The sequence below is a fragment of the Lampetra fluviatilis genome, unplaced genomic scaffold, assembly GCF_964198595.1.
Source record: "Lampetra fluviatilis unplaced genomic scaffold, kcLamFluv1.1 SCAFFOLD_700, whole genome shotgun sequence".
In the NCBI taxonomy this organism is placed as follows: Eukaryota; Metazoa; Chordata; class Hyperoartia; order Petromyzontiformes; family Petromyzontidae; genus Lampetra; species Lampetra fluviatilis.
Genome location: NW_027620796.1, coordinates 1,291 through 23,505, shown reverse-complemented (window position 1 = coordinate 23,505; position 22,215 = coordinate 1,291). Strand labels below are relative to the sequence as shown.

At 56.1% G+C, this 22,215-nt stretch overlaps 1 protein-coding gene across 1 annotated transcript in view; it reads left to right on the top strand.

Moving 5' to 3' along the window:
- The window catches only part of LOC144954390 (zinc finger MYM-type protein 4-like), a gene marked incomplete at its 5' end in the record, with an annotated part of 52,425 nt that extends 30,616 nt beyond the window's left edge, over positions 1-21,809 (top strand). Inside the window, 7 exon segments of the mRNA XM_078884894.1 lie at positions 3,867-4,581; positions 11,399-11,553; positions 15,575-15,689; positions 17,422-17,552; positions 18,313-18,484; positions 19,692-19,812; positions 20,984-21,809. Of these exon segments, the coding sequence (XP_078741020.1) occupies positions 3,867-4,581; positions 11,399-11,553; positions 15,575-15,689; positions 17,422-17,552; positions 18,313-18,484; positions 19,692-19,812; positions 20,984-21,800 (2,226 nt within the window).
- Between the last annotated feature and the right edge of the window lie 406 nt (positions 21,810-22,215).

The following is a 22,215-nucleotide window of genomic DNA, read 5'->3' as shown; positions in this document are numbered from 1 at the left end:
ACCCTGAGACCCACCACCACCACCCTGAGACCCACCACCACCACCCTGAGACCCACCACCACCACCCTGAGACCCACCACCACCACCCTGAGACCCACCACCACCACCCTGAGACCCACCACCACCACCCTGAGACTCACCACCACCACCCTGAGACCCACCACCACCACCCTGAGACTCACCACCACCACCCTGAGACTCACCACCACCACCACCCTGAGACTCACCACCACCACCCTGAGACCCACCCCCACCACCCTGAGACCCACCACCACCACCCTGAGACCCACCACCACCACCCTGAGACTCACCACCACCACCCTGAGACCCACCCCCACCACCCTGAGACCCACCACCACCACCCTGAGACCCACCACCACCACCCTGAGACCCACCACCACCACCCTGAGACCCACCACCACCACCCTGAGACCCACCACCACCACCCTGAGACCCACCACCACCACCCTGAGACTCACCACCACCACCCTGAGACTCACCACCACCACCCTGAGACTCACCACCACCACCCTGAGACCCACCACCACCACCCTGAGACTCACCACCACCACCACCCTGAGACTCACCACCACCACCACCCTGAGACTCACCACCACCACCCTGAGACTCACCACCACCACCCTGAGACTCACCACCACCACCCTGAGACTCACCACCACCACCACCCTGAGACCCACCACCACCACCCTGAGACTCACCACCACCACCCTGATACTCACCACCACCACCACCCTGAGACTCACCACCACCACCACCCTGAGACTCACCACCACCATCCTGAGACTCACCACCACCACCCTGAGACTCACCACCACCACCACCCTGAGACTCACCACCACCACCCTGAGACTCACCACCACCACCCTGAGACTCACCACCACCACCCTGAGACTCACCACCACCACCACCCTGAGACTCACCACCACCACCCTGAGACTCACCACCACCACCCTGAGACTCACCACCACCACCACCCTGAGACCCGCCACCACCACCCTGAGACCCACCACCACCACCCTGAGACCCACCACCACCACCCTGAGACCCACCACCACCACCCTGAGACTCACCACCACCACCCTGAGACCCACCACCACCACCCTGAGACCCACCACCACCACCCTGAGACTCACCACCACCACCCTGAGACCCACCACCACCACCCTGAGACCCACCACCACCACCCTGAGACCCACCACCACCACCCTGAGACTCACCACCACCACCCTGAGACCCACCACCAGCACCCTGAGACTCACCACCACCACCCTGAGACTCACCACCACCACCCTGAGACCCACCACCACCACCCTGAGACTCACCATCACCACCACCCTGAGACCCACCACCACCACCCTGAGACCCACCACCACCACCCTGAGACTCACCACCACCACCCTGAGACCCACCACCACCACCCTGAGACTCACCACCACCACCCTGAGACCCACCACCACCACACTGAGACCCACCACCACCCTGAGACCCACCACCACCACCCTGAGACTCACCACCACCACCCTGAGACCCACCACCACCACACTGAGACTCACCACCACCACCCTGAGACCCACCACCACCACCCTGAGACCCACCACCACCACCCTGAGACTCACCACCACCACCCTAAGACCCACCACCACCACCCTGAGACCCACCACCCTGAGACCCACCACCACCACCCTGAGACCCACCACCACCACCCTGAGACTCACCACCACCACCCTGAGACCCACCACCACCACCCTGAGACCCACCACCACCACCCTGAGACCCACCACCACCACCCTGAGACCCACCACCACCACCCTGAGACCCACCACCACCACCCTGAGACCCACCACCACCACCCTGAGACTCACCACCACCACCCTGAGACCCACCACCACCACCCTGAGCACCACCACCACCCTGAGACCCACCACCACCACCCTGAGACTCACCACCACCACCCTGAGACCCACCACCACCACACTGAGACCCACCACCACCCTGAGACCCACCACCACCACCCTGAGACTCACCACCACCACCCTGAGACCCACCACCACCACACTGAGACTCACCACCACCACCCTGAGACCCACCACCACCACCCTGAGACCCACCACCACCACCCTGAGACTCACCACCACCACCCTAAGACCCACCACCACCACCCTGAGACCCACCACCACCACCCTGAGACCCACCACCACCACCCTGAGACCCACCACCACCACCCTGAGACTCACCACCACCATCCTGAGACCCACCACCACCACCCTGAGACCCACCACCACCACCCTGAGACCCACCACCACCACCCTGAGACCCACCACCACCACCCTGAGACTCACCACCACCACCCTGAGACCCACCACCACCACCCTGAGACCCACCACCACCACCCTGAGACTCACCACCACCACCCTGAGACCCACCACCACCACCCTGAGACCCACCACCACCACCCTGAGACCCACCACCACCACCCTGAGACTCACCACCACCACCACCACCACCCTGAGACCCACCACCAGCACCCTGAGACTCACCACCACCACCCTGAGACTCACCACCACCACCCTGAGACCCACCACCACCACCCTGAGACTCACCACCACCACCACCCTGAGACCCACCACCACCACCCTGAGACTCACCACCACCACCCTGAGACCCACCACCACCACACTGAGACCCACCACCACCCTGAGACCCACCACCACCACCCTGAGACTCACCACCACCACCCTGAGACCCACCACCACCACCCTGAGACTCACCACCACCACCCTGAGACCCACCACCACCACCCTGAGACCCACCACCACCACCCTGAGACTCACCACCACCACCCTGAGACCCACCACCACCACCCTGAGACCCACCACCACCACCCTGAGACTCACCACCACCACCCTAAGACCCACCACCACCACCCTGAGACCCACCACCACCACCCTGAGACCCACCACCACCACCCTGAGACCCACCACCACCACCCTGAGACTCACCACCACCATCCTGAGACCCACCACCACCACCCTGAGACCCACCACCACCACCCTGAGACCCACCACCACCACCCTGAGACTCACCACCACCACCCTGAGACTCACCACCACCACCACCCTGAGACCCACCACCACCACCCTGAGACCACCACCACCACCCTGAGACCCACCAACACCACCACGAGACCCACCACCACCACCCTGAGACCCACCACCACCACCCTGAGACCCACCACCACCACCCTGAGACCCACCACCACCACCCTGAGACCCACCACCACCACCCTGAGACTCACCACCACCACCCTGAGACCCACCACCACCACCCTGAGACTCACCACCACCATCCTGAGACCCACCACCACCACCCTGAGACCCACCACCACCACCCTGAGACTCACCACCACCACCACCCTGAGACCCACCACCACCACCCTGAGACCACCACCACCACCCTGAGACCCACCACCACCACCCTGAGACTCACCACCACCATCCTGAGACTCACCACCACCACCCTGAGACCCACCACCACCACCACCCTGAGACCCACCACCACCATCCTGAGACTCACCACCACCACCCTGAGACTCACCACCACCCTGAGACCCACCACCACCACCCTGAGACCCACCACCACCACCCTGAGACCCACCACCACCACCATCCTGAGACTCACCACCACCACCACCACCCTGAGACCCACCACCACCACCCTGAGACCCACCACCACCACCCTGAGACCCACCACCACCACCCTGAGACCCACCACCACCACCCTGAGACCCACCACCACCACCCTGAGACTCACCACCACCACCCTGAGACCCCCTTTTTGTCCGACAGAAGAGAGCTCGCTCTCTATCCGACATGCCGGTGGCTGAGGAGGGAGTTGAAGACACGAAGAGGAGACGCGTTGGAGACACGTGGAGACACGGGGGAGACGCGGGGAGACACGGGGGAGACGCGGGGAGACACGGGGGAGACGCGGGGAGACACGGGGGAGACGCGGGGAGACACGGGGGAGACGCGGGGAGACACGGGGGAGACGCGGGGAGACACGGGGGAGACGCGGGGAGACACGGGGGAGACGCGGGGAGACACGGGGGAGACGCGGGGAGACACGGCGGAGACCCTGGGAGAGACGGGGGAGACGCCGGGATGAGAAGGAGACACAGCGGAGACGCGGGAAGACGCGGGGGAGACACGGCGGAGACAAAAGAAGACACGGAGAGACACGGGGGAGACACGGGGACGAGGAAGAGACACGGGGGAGACGCGGGGAGACACGGCGGAGACTCGGGGAGACGCGGGGGAGACGCTGGGATGCACGGGAGAGACACGAAGACTCGGGGAGACACGTCGGGGAGGCACGGGAGAGACACGGGGACGACGCACGGGAGAGACACGGGGACGACGCACGGGAGAGATGCGGGATCGACGCACGGGAGAGACGCGGGGGGGAGACTGGGCGGTGAGGTGAGGGCGAGCGAAATGTCGTCGCTGTATGGAGTGCGCGCCTGGAAGGAGTGGGTCCAGGGTCTGGGAGCTGCTCAGCACCGTGAGTAACGGGGGCCCCCTCCCCTAGGTCTACTCGGCCTTAATTGAGCACCGGGTTCGGGCGGGTGTGTTGTCTTACGTTACGAAAGGGCATTTTTTTGTCTGACTGTGCGTGTCTGTGTGTGTGTGTCCGCGCCTTGTAACGCTTTTAACTGATCAACTTTTGGGGGGTTTAAGTTTCAACAAAGTGCGCAACATGCAGCAAGCTTAAGCCCCCCGCATGAACAGTTGCTTTTTGTTTTTTTTTGCCCAATAAACTGAGAGAATCACACCTTTGTAACGACGTGCGCTGATGATAATGCTAAGTTTGTGCGCATGCGCGGAACGCCCCCAGCAACACAAATGCGTTTGCTGAGCGAGGATGGGAGAGGGAGAGGTTCCCGTTCGTGTCAAAGACTCGGGTGCCCGTCATTTTGTTTGCAAGAAAAACACGGCAAGAAGGAACGAAAACATTAACCCGTCAAAACAAAGTTTTTCACTGTAAATCCTTTATATGCGTGGCGGCTAGTGTCCTCTCGTCCTCTGGCTTGAGATGGCTGCCACCTATGGGTCAGATGATTGCCTGCCACCATTAAGCAATTGGTAATTAAATATAATATTTTTGTCCTAAAAGTGTAACATTTTGGAGAAAAAAATTTCACGAAAATCAATTGTCACGCACAACGAGTCTGTGTGCAAAATGTCAGCTCGATTGGATCACGGGAAGTGGGTTAAAAAACGACCGAAAGATTTGCACGGTCGTAAGCGTGCAAGCAAGCGAACTTAATATAAAGGATTTAACAGGTCCCTGCGGGGTGGACTGGTAGGAACGAACACATACGATACGAAGGGAGAGTTTGAGGCCTAGTTCTAGGCTTTAGGCCTAGCTGTAGGCTTTAGGCCGCTGTGAATTAATTTTTAATTTAAATGTTTTAATTATTAATGTAAAAGCTTTAAATGTAAATGTTTCTATTAAAAAAATACATGAGGGAATGTAACATTGTTAAACATTAACTCCCTTTCACACACGCGGGGGTACGATACCAAGGGAGAGTTTGAGGCCTAGTTCTAGGCTTTAGGCCTAGCTGTAGGCTTTAGGCCGCTGTGAGTTAATTTTTAATTTAAATGTTTTAATTATTAATGTTAAAGCTTTAAATGTAAATGTTTCTATTAAAAAAATACATGAGGGAATGTAACATTGTTAAACATTAACTCTCTTTCACACACGCGGGGGTACGATACGAAGGGAGAGTTTGAGGCCTAGTTCTAGGCTTTAGGCCTAGCTGTAGGCTTTAGGCTGCTGTGAGTTAATTTTTAATTTAAATGTTTTAATTAAAAACTATCTCAGGGAATTATAAGGGAATGTTACACTTGTTTAGCCAGGAAAGCAGCACTGAGTCTAAAGGTTTTTGTAGGGTCCTGCCAAGTGTTTGCAGTAGGGGGCGATGTTGCTACACGGACGGACGGACGGACGGACGGTACAATCTATTGTAGGCTGGTTCACTTCGTTCCTACCAGTAAAAACAGCCTCATTTCGATGTAAAGCTTTCGTGACTGCAGGGATTCATCTTCTTGGTTCTTTCGGTAAAGTCACGTAGAAGGGAAGTTAAAAAAAATATTTTTTATTTTATTATTTTATTTATTTTATTACTTCCCTTCTACGTGACTTTACCGAAAGAACCAAGAAGAAGAAAAACTGCCTCTCCAAAACAAACACGAACACAAAGAGAGTCAACGCCATAGCGGTGTGCATCAAGACAAGCCACAGACTGCACAGTTAGTGCTGCGGCACAGGCTGAGGAAACTCCAGAGGAACGTGATGTTCCTTTCTCCCGTTCACCCGTAATGTGTGCAGTTAATACTGTAGAGTCGGTAGATACTACTAGATTCAGTAGATACTATTAGATTCAGTAGATACTACTAGATTCAGTTGATACTATTGTAGAGTCAGTAGATACTACTAGATTCAGTAGATACTACTGTAGTGTCAGTAGATACTACTAGATTCAGTAGATACTATTGTAGTGTCGGTAGATAGTACTGTAGTGTCAGTAGATACTACTAGATTCAGTAGATACTATTGTAGTGTCAGTAGATAGTACTGTAGTGTCAGTAGATACTATTATACACTACACTATACACTACACTATACACCACACTATACACCACACTATACACTACACTATACACTACACTATACACTACACTATACACTGCACTATACACTGCACTATACACTGCACTATACACTACACTATACACTACACTATACACTGCACTATACACTATACACTACACTACACACTACACTATACACTACACTTTACACTACACTATACACTGCACTATACACTGCACTATACACTACACTATACACTACACTTTACACTACACACTACTATACACTACACTATACACTACACTATACACTACACTATACACTACACTATACACTGCACTATACACTGCACTATACACTACACTACACACTACACTACACACTACACTACACACTACACTATACACTACACACTACACTATACACTACACTATACACTGCACTATACACTACACTATACACTGCACTATACACTACACTACACACTACACTACACACTACACTACACACTACACTATACACTACACACTACACTATACACTACACTATACACTACACTATACACTACACTTTACACTACACTATACACTACACTATACACTACACTATACACTACACTACACTACACACTACACTATACACTACACTTTACACTACACTATACACTGCACTATACACTGCACTATACACTACACTATACACTACACTTTACACTACACTCTACTATACACTACACTATACACTACACTATACACTACACTATACACTACACTATACACTGCACTATACACTACACTATACACTACACTATACACTACACTATACACTACACTATACACTGCACTACACACTACACTACACACTACACTACACACTACACTACACACTACACTATACACTACACACTACACTATACACTACACTATACACTACACTTTACACTACACTATACACTACACTATACACTACACTATACACTACACTACACTATACACTACACTACACTATACACTACACTACACACTACACTATACACTACACTATACACTACACTATACACTGCACTATACACTATACACTACACTACACACTACACTATACACTACACTATACACTACACTATACACTACACTATACACTACACTATACACTACACACTACACTATACACTACACACTACTACACACTACACTATACACTACACTATACACTACACTATACACTACACTATACACTACACTATACACTACACTACACACTACACTATACACTACACTATACACTACACACTACTACACACTACACTATACACTACACTATACACTGCACTATACACTGCACTATACACTACACTATACACTACACTATACACTACACTATACACTACACACTACTACACACTACACTATACACTACACTATACACTACACTACACACTACACTATACACTACACTATACACTACACACTACTACACACTACACTATACACTACACTATACACTGCACTATACACTACACTATACACTACACTATACACTGCACTATACACTACACTATACACTACACTACACACTACACTACACACTACACTATACACTACACACTACTACACACTGCACTATACACTACACTATACACTACACTATACACTACACTTTACACTACACTATACACTACACTATACACTACACTATACACTACACTACACACTACACTATACACTACACTATACACTACACTTTACACTACACTATACACTACACTATACACTACACTATACACTACACTACACTATACACTACACTATACACTACACTATACACTACACTATACACTACACTACACACTACACTACACACTACACTATACACTACACTATACACTACACTATACACTACACTATACACTACACTATACACTACACTTTACACTACACTATACACTACACTTTACACTACACTATACACTGCACTATACACTACACTATACACTACACTATACACTACACTTTACACTACACTATACACTACACTATACACTACACTATACACTACACTATACACTACACTATACACTGCACTATACACTACACTATACACTACACTATACACTGCACTATACACTACACTTTACACTACACTATACACTACACTACACACTACACTACACACTACACTATACACTACACTATACACTACACTATACACTACACTTTACACTACACTATACACTACACTTTACACTACACTATACACTACACTATACACTACACTATACACTACACTATACACTACACTATACACTACACTACACACTACACTATACACTACACTATACACTACACTATACACTACACTATACACTACACTATACACTACACTATACACTACACTATACACTACACTATACACTACACTATACACTACACTATACACTACACTTTACACTACACTATACACTACACTATACACTACACTATACACTGCACTATACACTGCACTATACACTGCACTATACACTGCACTATACACTACACTATACACTACACTTTACACTACACTATACACTGCACTATACACTACACTATACACTACACTATACACTACACTTTACACTACACTATACACTACACTATACACTACACTATACACTACACTACACACTACACTATACACTACACACTACTACACACTGCACTATACACTACACTATACACTACACTATACACTACACTTTACACTACACTATACACTACACTATACACTACACTATACACTACACTACACACTACACTATACACTACACTATACACTACACTTTACACTACACTATACACTACACTATACACTACACTACACACTACACTATACACTACACTATACACTACACTATACACTACACTACACTATACACTACACTATACACTACACTACTACACTATACACTACACTATACACTACACTATACACTACACTACACACTACACTACACACTACACTATACACTACACTATACACTACACTATACACTACACTATACACTACACTATACACTACACTACACACTACACTACACACTACACTATACACTACACTATACACTACACTATACACTACACTATACACTACACTATACACTACACTTTACACTACACTATACACTACACTATACACTACACTATACACTACACTATACACTACACTATACACTACACTATACACTACACTATACACTACACTATACACTACACTTTACACTACACTATACACTGCACTATACACTACACTTTACACTACACTATACACTACACTACACACTACACTACACACTACACTATACACTACACTACACACTACACTATACACTACACTATACACTACACTATACACTACACTATACACTACACTTTACACTACACTATACACTACACTATACACTACACTATACACTACACTATACACTGCACTATACACTACACTTTACACTACACTATACACTACACTACACACTACACTACACACTACACTACACACTACACTATACACTACACTATACACTACACTATACACTACACTTTACACTACACTATACACTACACTTTACACTACACTATACACTATACACTACACTATACACTACACTATACACTACACTATACACTACACTATACACTACACTTTACACCACTACACGCCACACACTGCACCACCCTCGCTGCGCGTGTGGCTGTGTGTGTGGCTGTGTGTGTGACTGTGTGTGTTTGTGTGACTGTGTGTGTGACTGTGTGTGTGACTGTGTGTGTGTGGCTGTGTTTGTCGCTGCGTGTGTGTGTCTGTGTGTGTGACTGTGTGTGTGTCTGTGTGTGTGACTGTGTGTGTGTGTCTGTGTGTGTGTCTGTGTGTCTGTGTGTGTGTGTCTGTGTGTGTGTGTGTGTGACTGTGTGTGTGTGTCTGTGTGTCTGTGTGTGTCTGTGTTTGTGTGTGTCTGTGTGTGTCTGTGTGTGTGTGACTGTGTGTGTGTGTGACTGTGTGTGTGTCTGTGTGTGTGTGACTGTGTGTGTGTGTGTCTGTGTGTGTGTGTGACTGTGTGTCTGTGTGTGTGACTGTGTGTGTCTGTATGTATGTATGTGTGTCTGTGTGTGTGACTGTGTGACTGTGACTGTGTGTGCGTGACTGTGTGTGCGTGACTGTGTGTGTGTCTGTGTGTGTTACTGTGTGTGTCTGTGTGTGTCTGTGTGTCTGTGTGTGTGTGTGTGTCTGTGTGTGTGTGTGCGTCTGTGTGTGTGTGTCTGTGTGTGTGTGTGTCTGTGTGTGTGTGTGTGTGTCTGTGTGTGTGTGTGTCTGTGTGTGTGTGTCTGTGTGTGTGTGTGTCTGTGTGTGTCTGTGTGTGTGTGTGTCTGTGTGTGTGTGTCTGTGTGTGTGACTGTGTGTGTGTGTGACTGTGTGTGTGAGTGTGTGTGTGTGTGACTGTGTGTGTCTGTCTGTGACTGTGTGTGTGTGTGTGACTGTGTGTGTGTGTCTGTGTGTGTGTGTCTGTGTGTGTGTGTGTGTCTGTGTGTGTCTGTGTGTGTGTCTGTGTGCGTGTGTGTCTGTGTGCGTGTGTGTGACTGTGTGTGTGTGTGTCTGTATGTGACTGTGTGTGTGTCTGTGTGTGTGTGTGTGACTGTGTGTGACTGTGTGTGTCTGTGCGTGTGACTGTGTGTGTGTGTGTGTGCGTCAGGGCGTGGGGAGGTTGAGGTGCGTGCCGACCCGCTCAGCTGCACGTCCATCGAGTTGAGCTACGGCCTGTGCCGCTTCCTGCGGGAGGCTCGCAGGCCCAACGGGCGGCCATACCAGCCAGACAGCCTCTACTATCTGTGCCTCAGTCTACAGCATGTGGGTCACTCACTCGCTCACCCACTCGCTCGCTCACTCACTCACCAGCTCACTCACTCACCAGCTCACTCGCTCACCAGCTCACTCACTCACCAGCTCACTCACTCACCCACTCACTCACCAGCTCACTCACCAGCTCACTCACTCACTCACCAGCCAGACAGCCTCTACTATCTGTGCCTCAGTCTACAGCATGTGGGTCACTCACTCGCTCACCCACTCGCTCACCAGCTCACTCACTCACCAGCTCACTCACCAGCTCACTCACTCACCAGCTCACTCACTCACCAGCTCACTCACTCACCCACTCACTCACCAGCTCACTCACCAGCTCACTCACTCACCAGCCAGACAGCCTCTACTATCTGTGCCTCAGTCTACAGCATGTGGGTCACTCACTCGCTCACCCACTCGCTCGCTCACTCACTCACCAGCTCACTCACTCACCAGCTCACTCACTCACCAGCTCACTCACTCACCAGCTCACTCACTCACCAGCTCACTCACTCACCCACTCACTCACCAGCTCACTCACCAGCTCACTCACTCACTCACCAGCCAGACAGCCTCTACTATCTGTGCCTCAGTCTACAGCATGTGGGTCACTCACTCGCTCACCCACTCGCTCGCTCACTCACTCACCAGCTCACTCACTCACCAGCTCACTCACTCACCAGCTCACTCACCAGCTCACTCACCAGCTCACTCACCAGCTCACTCACTCACCAGCTCACTCACTCACCAGCTCACCAGCTCACTCACTCACCAGCTCACTCACTCACCAGCTCACTCACTCACCAGCTCACTCACTCACCAGCTCACTCACTCACCAGCTCACCAGCTCACTCACTCACCAGCTCACTCACTCACCAGCTCACCAGCTCACTCACTCACCAGCTCACTCACTCACCAGCTCACTCGCTCACCAGCTCACTCACTCACCAGCTCACTCACTCACCAGCTCACCAGCTCACTCACTCACCAGCTCACTCGCTCACCAGCTCACTCGCTCACCAGCTCACTCACCAGCTCACTCACCAGCTCACTCACCAGCCAGACAGCCTCTACTATCTGTGCCTCAGTCTACAGCATGTGGGTCACTCACTCGCCGGCTCACTCACTCACCAGCTCACCAGCTCACTCACTCACCAGCTCACTCACTCACCAGCTCACTCGCTCACCAGCTCACTCACTCACCAGCTCACTCACTCACCAGCTCACTCACCAGCTCACTCACCAGCTCACTCACCAGCCAGACAGCCTCTACTATCTGTGCCTCAGTCTACAGCATGTGGGTCACTCACTCGCCGGCTCACTCACTCACCAGCTCACCAGCTCACTCACTCACCAGCTCACTCACTCACCAGCTCACTCGCTCACCAGCTCACTCACTCACCAGCTCACTCACTCACCAGCTCACTCACCAGCTCACTCACCAGCTCACTCACCAGCCAGACAGCCTCTACTATCTGTGCCTCAGTCTACAGCATGTGGGTCACTCACTCGCTCACCCACTCGCTCGCTCACTCACTCACTAGCTCACTCACTCACCAGCTCACTCACTCACCAGCTCACTCACTCACCAGCTCACTCACTCACCAACTAACTCACTCACCAGCTCACTCACTCACCAACTAACTCACTCACCAGCTCACTCACTCACCAGCTCACTCACTCACCAGCTCACTCACTCACCAGCTCACTCACTCACCAGCTCACTCACTCACCAGCTCACTCACTTCCCCCGTGTCTCTCCCCCCGTGTCTCTCCCCGTGTCTCTCCCCCCGTGTCTCTCACCGTGTGTCCCCCCCCCGTGTCTCTCCCCCCGTGTCTCTCACCGTGTGTCCCCCCCCCGTGTCTCTCCCTGTGTCTCACAGTACCTGTTTGAACACAAGCGCATTGACAACGTCTTCACCGTGTCTCCCCCCCCGTGTCTCTCCCCCCGTGTCTCTCCCCCCGTGTCTCTCCCCCCGTGTCTCTCCCCCCGTGTCTCTCCCCCCGTGTCTCCCCCCCCGTGTCTCCCCCCCCGTGTCTCTCCCCCCGTGTCTCTCCCCCCGTGTCCCCCCCCCCGTGTCTCTCCCCCCGTGTCTCTCCCCGTGTCTCCCCCCCCGTGTCTCTCCCCATGTCTCTCCCCCCGTGTCTCTCCCCCCGTGTCTCTCCCCGTGTCTCTCCCCCCGTGTCTCTCCCCCCGTGTCTCTCCCCCCGTGTCTCCCCCCCCGTGTCTCTCCCCGTGTCTCTCCCCCCGTGTCTCTCCCCGTGTCTCTCCCCCCGTGTCTCTTCCCCCGTGTCTCTCCCCCCGTGTCTCCCCCCCCGTGTCTCTCTCACCGTGTCTCTCTCACCGTGTCTCTCCCCCCGTGTCTCTCCCCGTGTCTCTCCCCCCGTGTCTCTCCCCCCGTGTCTCTCCCCGTGTCTCTCCCCCCGTGTCTCTCCCCCCGTGTCTCTCCTCCCGTGTCTCTCCCCCCGTGTCTCTCCCCCCGTGTCTCCCCCCCCCGTGTCTCTGTCACCGTGTCTCTCTCACCGTGTCTCTCACCCCGTGTCTCTCCCCCCGTGTCTCTCCCCCCGTGTCTCCCCCCCCGTGTCTCTGTCACCGTGTCTCTCTCACCGTGTCTCTCACCCCGTGTCTCTCCCCCCGTGTCTCCCCCCCGTGTCTCCCCCCCCGTATCTCTCCCCCCGTGTCTCTCCCCCCGTGTCTCTCCCCCCGTGTCCCCCCCCCGTGTCTCCCCCCCCGTGTCTCTCTCACCGTGTCTCTCTCCCCGTGTCTCTCCCCCCGTGTCTCCCCCCCCGTGTCTCTCCCCCCGTGTCTCTCCCCCCGTGTCTCTCCCCGTGTCTCTCCCCCCGTGTCTCTCCCCCCGTGTCTCTCCCCCCGTGTCTCTCCCCCCGTGTCTCTCCCCCCGTGTCCCCCCCCCCGTGTCTCCCCCCCCGTGTCTCTCTCACCGTGTCTCTCTCCCCGTGTCTCTCCCCCCGTGTCTCCCCCCCGTGTCTCCCCCCCCGTATCTCTCCCCCCGTGTCTCTCCCCCCGTGTCTCTCCCCCCGTGTCCCCCCCCCGTGTCTCCCCCCCCGTGTCTCTCTCACCGTGTCTCTCTCCCCGTGTCTCTCCCCCCGTGTCTCCCCCCCCGTGTCTCTCCCCCCGTGTCTCTCCCCCCGTGTCTCTCCCCGTGTCTCTCCCCCCGTGTCTCTCCCCCCGTGTCTCTCCCCCCGTGTCTCTCCCCCCGTGTCTCTCCCCCCGTGTCCCCCCCCCCGTGTCTCCCCCCCCGTGTCTCTCTCACCGTGTCTCTCTCCCCGTGTCTCTCCCCCCGTGTCTCCCCCCCGTGTCTCTCCCCCCGTGTCTCTCCCCCCGTGTCTCTCCCCGTGTCTCTCCCCCCATGTCTCTCCCCCCGTGTCCCCCCCCCCGTGTCTCCCCCCCCGTGTCTCTCTCACCGTGTCTCTCTCACCGTGTCTCTCCCCCCGTGTCTCTCCCCCCGTGTCTCCCCCCCGTGTCTCTCCCCCCCATGTCTCTCCCCCCCGTGTCTCTCCCCCCGTGTCTCTCACCGTGTCTCTCCCCGTGTCTCTCCCCCCGTGTCTCTCCCCCCGTGTCTCTCCCCGTGTCTCTCCCCCCATGTCTCTCCCCCCGTGTCCCCCCCCCCGTGTCTCCCCCCCCGTGTCTCTCTCACCGTGTCTCTCTCACCGTGTCTCTCCCCCCGTGTCTCTCCCCCCGTGTCTCCCCCCCCGTGTCTCTTTCACCGTGTCTCTCTCACCGTGTCTCTCCCCCCGTGTCTCTCCCCCCGTGTCTCCCCCCCGTGTCTCTCCCCCCCGTGTCTCTCCCCCCCGTGTCTCTCCCCCCGTGTCTCTCCCCCCGTGTCTCTCACTGTGTCTCTCACCGCGTGTCTCACAGTACCTGTTTGAACACAAGCGCATTGACAACGTCTTCACCGTGTCTCTCCGTGTCTCTCCCCCCGTGTCTCGACCCGTGTCTCTCTCCCCGTGTCTCTCACCGTGTCTCTCCCCGTGTCTCTCACCGTGTCTCCCCCCGCGTGTCTCACAGTACCTGTTTGAACACAAGCGCATTGACAACGTCTTCACTGACGTCTACTACAGCCGCTTCAGTGAGGAGCTCTCCCTGCTGCTGCAGAACTGGCGGCCGCGGCTGCTGCCCAGCGGTGAGCAGCGCTGTCGCTCACCCGCGCGCTCACTCACCCCGCTCGCTCACCCACACGCTCACCCACTCAGTCGCTCGCTCACCCCGCTCGCTCACCCACTCACTCGGTCGCTCGCTCGCTCACTCACCCGCTCGCTCACCCACTGACTCACCCACTCAGTCGCTCGCTTCGCTCACCCGCTCGCTCACCCACTCACTCGGTCGCTCGCTCGCTCACTCGCTCGCTCGCTCGCTCACTCTCTCGCTCGCTCACCCACTCGCTCACTCACCCGCTCACTCACTCACCCACTCGCTCACTCACCCGTTCACTCACTCGCTCACTCACCCACTCGCTCACCCACTCACCCGCTCGCTCACTCACTCACTCACCCGCTCACTCACTCACCCGCTCGTTCACTCACCCCGCTCACTCACTCACTCACTCACCCGCTCGCTCACTCACCCGCTTGCTCACTCACCCGCTCACTCACTCGCTCACTCACTCACCAGCTCACTCACCCGCTCACTCACTCACCCGCTCACTCACTTACTCACTCACTCACCCACTCGCTCGCTCACCCACCCGCTCACCCACTCACTCGCTCAACTCACCCGCTCACTCACCCACTCACTCACCCGCTCGCTCACCCACTCACCCCGCTCGCTCACCCACTCACCCGCTCGCTCACCCGCTCGCTCACCCACTCACCCGCTCGCTCACTCACTCACTCACTCACCCGCTCACTCACTCACCCGCTCGTTCACTCACCCGCTCACTCACTCACCCGCTCACTCACTCACCCGCTCGTTCACTCACCCGCTCACTCACTCACTCACCCGCTCACTCACTCACCCGCTCGCTCACTCACCCGCTCACTCACTCGCTCACTCACTCACCAGCTCACTCACTCGCTCACTCACTCACCAGCTCACTCACCCGCTCACTCGCTCACTCACTCACTCACACCGCTCGTTCACTCACCCACTCGCTCGCTCACCCACCCGCTCACCCACTCACTCACTCAACTCACCCGCTCACTCACCCACTCACTCACCCACTCACTCACACCGCTCGCTCACCCACTCACCCGCTCGCTCACCCACTCACCCCGCTCGCTCACCCGCTCGCTCACCCACTCACCCGCTCGCTCACCCGCCTCGCTCACCCCGCTCACTCACCCACTGACTCACCCGCTCACTCATCCGCTCGTTCACCCACTCACACCGCTCGCTCACACCTGCTCGCTCACCCGCTCGCTCACCCACTCACCCGCTCGCTCGCCCACCCGCTCGCCCACCCGCTCGCTCACCCCGCTCGCTCACCCACTCACCCCGCTCGCTCACCTGCTCGCTCACACCCGCTCGCTCACTCACTCACCCGTTCGCTCACTCACTCACTCACCCACTCACCCGCTCGCTCACCCACTCACACCCGCTCGCTCACCCACTCACCCGCTCGCTCACCCCGCTCGCTCACCCACTCACCCGCTCACTCACCCACTGACTCACCCGCTCACTCACCCCGCTCGCTCACCCACTCACCCGCTCGCTCACCCACTCACACCCGCTCGCTCACCCCGCTCGCTCACCCACTCACCCGCTCACTCACCCACTGACTCACCCGCTCACTCACCCGCTCGCTCACCCACTCACCCGCTCGCTCACCCACCACTCACCCGCTCGCTCACCCACTCACCCGCTCACTCGCTCACCACCCGTTCGCGCTCACCCCCCCCCCCCCCCCCCCCCCCTAGGGGAGCTCCACTCCCGCGTGGAGGAGGACCACCTGTGGCAGTGCAAGCAGCTGGGGGCCTTCTCACCGGCAGTGCTACTCAACACGCTTCTCTTCTTCAACACCAAGTTCTTTCGTCTTCACTCGCTCAAGGTGAGGCCCCCCCCCCCCCCCCCCCCCAACTCCTCACTCCCTTGTACCCACTACCCCGTGTGTGTGGGCTAATACCCATCTGTTCCATCTCTTCTACCCTGTGTGTGGACTAATCTCCATCTGTTCCATCTCTTCTACCCCGTGTGTGGACTAATCTCCATCTGTTCCATCTCGCTCCCTTCTACCCCGTGTGTGGACTAATCTCCATCTGTTCCATCTCACTCACTTCTACACCGTGTGTGGACTAATCTCCATCTGTTCCATCTCCCTTCTACCCCGTGTGTGGACTAATCTCCATCTGTTCCATCTCCCTTCTACCCCGTGTGTGGACTAATCTCCATCTGTTCCATCTCCCTTCTACCCCGTGTGTGTAGACTAATCTCCATCTGTTCCATCTCCCTTCTACCCCCGTGTGTGGACTAATCTCCATCTGTTCCATCTCCCTTCTACCCCGTGTGTGTAGACTAATCTCCATCTGTTCCATCTCCCTTCTACCCCGTGTGTGGACTAATCTCCATCTGTTCCATCTCCCTTCTACCCCGTGTGTGTAGACTAATCTCCATCTGTTCCATCTCCCTTCTACCCCGTGTGTGGACTAATCTCCATCTGTTCCATCTCCCTTCTACCCCGTGTGTGGACTAATCTCCATCTGTTCCATCTCGCTCCCTTCTACACCGTGTGTGGACTAATCTCCATCTGTTCCATCCCTTCTACCCCGTGTGTGGACTAATCTCCATCTGTTCCACCTGCGTACCCTCAGGAGCACCTGGCGTTGTCGTTTGGCCACATCACCAAGTACCCATCGCAAGTCCAGCACCACCGGCACCACCGCCACCACCGGCACCACCACCACCACCCCGCCACCACCACCGCCACCACCAAGTGCGTCTGTCTGTGCCTCTACCCAGCCACCGACACGCAGAGGGAGGCCGGTGAGATGGGGTGGACACACTCGCCACTTCGTCGTGATCACCCTCCACCTCGTCCACCTCATCATCGTCCACATCATCATTGTCCACCTCACTATGAGACATCTCCTTTACCGGTGGCAAAATACAGTGGTAGGTTTTTTACCCTTTCAACTGGTACAAAAACTGACACCTTTATATGAGGCATCATGTTTGCAATAACCACAACACAAGCAGTCAAAATGCAAACAAAAAGAAACAACTCTGATGATGATAATGATGATATGCACCGTCCTTGAAGTTGATTGGTCCACACCGGAGACAGCTTTTCTTAGAGCCTAGTCTCACATGGTCCTTGAAGTTGATTGGTCCACACCCGAGACAGCTTTCCTTAGAGCCTAGTCTCACATGGTCCCTTGAAGTTGATTGGTCCACACCCGAGACAGCTTTCCTTAGAGCCTAGTCTCACATGGTCCTTGAAGTTGATTGGTCCACACCCCGAGACAGCTTTCCTTAGAGCCTAGTCTCACATGGTCCTTGAAGTTGATTGGTCCACACCCGAGACAGCTTTCCTTAGAGCCTAGTCTCACATGGGTCCTTGAAGTTGATTGGTCCACACCCGAGACAGCTTTCCTTAGAGCCTAGTCTCACATGGTCCTTGAAGTTGATTGGTCCACACCCGAGACAGCTTTCCTCAGAGCCTAGTCTCACATGGTCCTTGAAGTTGATTGGTCCACACCCGAGACAGCTTTCCTTAGAGCCTAGTCTCACATGGTCCTTGAAGTTGATTGGTCCACACCCGAGACAGCTTTCCTTAGAGCCTAGTCTCACATGGTCCTTGATGTTGATTGGTCCACACCCGAGACAGCTTTCCTTAGAGCCTAGTCTCCATTGGTGTTGGACCAGATGACGCCAAAAGGCGCACAACTCAAAGACAGCATCACCATCAGAGTATTGAGAGCTCGGGGGTGACCATTTACACTATGAGACATCTCCTTTAGCAGTGGCAAAATACAGTAGTAGGTTTTTACCCTTTCAACTGGTGCAAAAACTTTTGCATTTTGACTGCTTGTGTTGTGGTTATTGCAAACACGATGCCTCGTATAAAGGTGTCAATTTTTGCACCAGTTGAAAGGGTAAAGACCTCATCATCGTCCACCTCCTCATGGTCGTTGTTGTCCACCTCCTCATGGTCGTCGTTGTCCACCCTCGTGTCCACCCTCCCCCCCAGAGCGGCAGGGTACCGGCAGTCGGCGTCGTCGCGACGAGGAGCCGTGGATGTTGCAGCCGGAGAACGTCGACAACCCACTTCGGTGTCCCGTGCGTCTCTACGAGTTCTACCTCTCAAAGTGGTGAGACACGGGGGGGGGGAGACACGGGGGGGGGGGGGGGGAGACAAGGGGAGACACGGGGAGACACGGGGGGGGGAGACACGGGGGGGGGAGACACGGGGGGGGGGACACGTGGGGGGGGGGGAGACAAGGGGAGACACGGGGAGACACGGGGGGGGGAGACACGGGGAGACACGGGGAGACACGGGGAGACACGGGGAGACACGGGGAGACACGGGGAGACACGGGGAGACACGGAGAGACACGGGAGACACGGGGAGACACGGGGGGGGAGACACGGGGGGGGAGACACGGGGAGACACGGGGAGACACGGGGGGGGAGACACGGGGGGGGGAGACACGGGGAGACACGGGGAGACACGGGGAGACACGGGGAGACACGGGGAGACACGGGGAGACACGGGGGGGGAGACACGGGGGAGACACGGAGAGACACGGGGAGACACGGGGGAGACACGGGGAGACACGGGGAGACACGGGGAGACACGGAGAGACACGGGGAGACACGGGGAGACACGGGGAGACACGGGGAGACACGGGGAGACACGGGGGGGGGAGACACGGGGAGACACGGAGAGACACGGAGAGACACGGGGAGACACGGGGAGACACGGGGAGACACGGAGAGACACGGGGAGACACGGGGAGACACGGGGAGACACAGGGGGGGAGACACGGGGAGACACGGAGAGACACGGAGAGACACGGGGAGACACGGGGAGACACGGGGAGACACGGAGAGACACGGAGAGAGACACGGAGAGACACGGGGAGACACGGGGAGACACGGGGAGACACGGGGAGACACGGGGGGGGGAGACACGGGGAGACACGGAGAGACACGGAGAGACACGGGGAGACACGGGGAGACACGGGGAGACACGGGGAGACACGGAGAGACACGGAGAGAGACACGGAGAGATTGGGGGGGGGGAGACACGGGGAGGGAGACCACGGGGGGGGGGGAGACACACGGCGGGAGACACACGGTGAGACACACGGTGACACACGGGGGGAAGAGACACTGGCCAACCCGTCACGGTGCCCCGTAATCCTCACGAGTTCAATCTCCTCCCCCCCCACCTCCCCCCCCACCTCCCCCCACCCCTCCCCCCCACCCTCCCCCCCACCTCCCCCCCACCCCCCCCCCCCCACCCCCTCCACCCCCCAGCCCCGAGTCTGCCAAGAGTCGTCACGACGTGCTCTACCTGCAGCCCGAGTTGGCCTGCGTGCCCGACAGCCCCCTGTGGTACGCACCGCGTCCACTGCAGCCGGCGCTGCTCGCCACCATGCTGGCGCGCGTCACCAGCGTGCGCCAGGTGTACACCTCCTCCACCTCCACCACCTCCACCACCTCCACCTCCACGTCCACCTCCACCACCACCTCCACCTCGTCACCGCCGCCTGGCAGCGACCCAGCGGCCACTGACGGTGACGGTGCAGAGCGCCAGCAGGAGGAGAAGGTGTCGTTGACTTTGGATCGTGACCCGGCATCACCGCCAGCATCACAGTCAGCAGCAGCAGCAGCAACAGCAGCAGCAGCAGCAGTAGCAGCAGCACCTCCAGTAGCAGCAGCAGTAGCAGCAGCACCTCCAGTAGCAGCAGCAGCAGTAACAGCAGCAGCATCAGCAGTAGCAGCAGCAGTAACAGCAGCAGCATCAGCAGTAGCAGCAGCAGCATCAGCAGTAGCAACATCTGTGGGTGGCTGCGATGAAGAATCGTGGCTGTTGCATGGGGGCGTTGGTGGTGCCACTGGTGATGATGGTGGTGGTGGTGGCGTTGTTGGTGGTGGCGTTGTTGTTGGTGGTGGTGGTGGTGCCGGAGTGGAAGAACCACCCAAGAAACGGCCGCGTGGCCGACCCAGGAAGAACCCGCGACCACCCCCAGCCACGGACACCACAACCGCCACCACCACCGCCACCACCGCCACCACCGCCACCACCCCGCCACCACCGCCACCGACACGGACGTTGACGCCGCCGCTGTAGCGGCCCCCCCCCACGGAGAGGCCCCCCCCCACGGAGAGGCCCCCCACCACGGAGAGACGGAAGAGGAAGTGCGTCAAGTCTGCGGTGGTGGAGGTGGACGAGGAGGAGGAGTTGGAGGGGGGTGATGGGGGACGAGTTGATGATGGTGGAGGAGGCGTTGGTGGCTCGCTCCGGAGGCAGGAGGAGGAGGAAACGGAAGAAGGTCGCCTTCGTGGTGAAGGGCGATGGTGACGGTGATGGCGGTTGATGGTGGTGATGGCGGTGATGGCGGTGATGGCGGAGATGGTGGTGATGGTGACGGTGGCGGTGATGGTGGGCGGTGATGGTGACGGAGATGGTGGTGGTGATGGCGGTGGTGGCGGTCATGGCGGTGACGATGGCGGTGACGGAGATGGTGGTGGCGGTGATGGCGGTG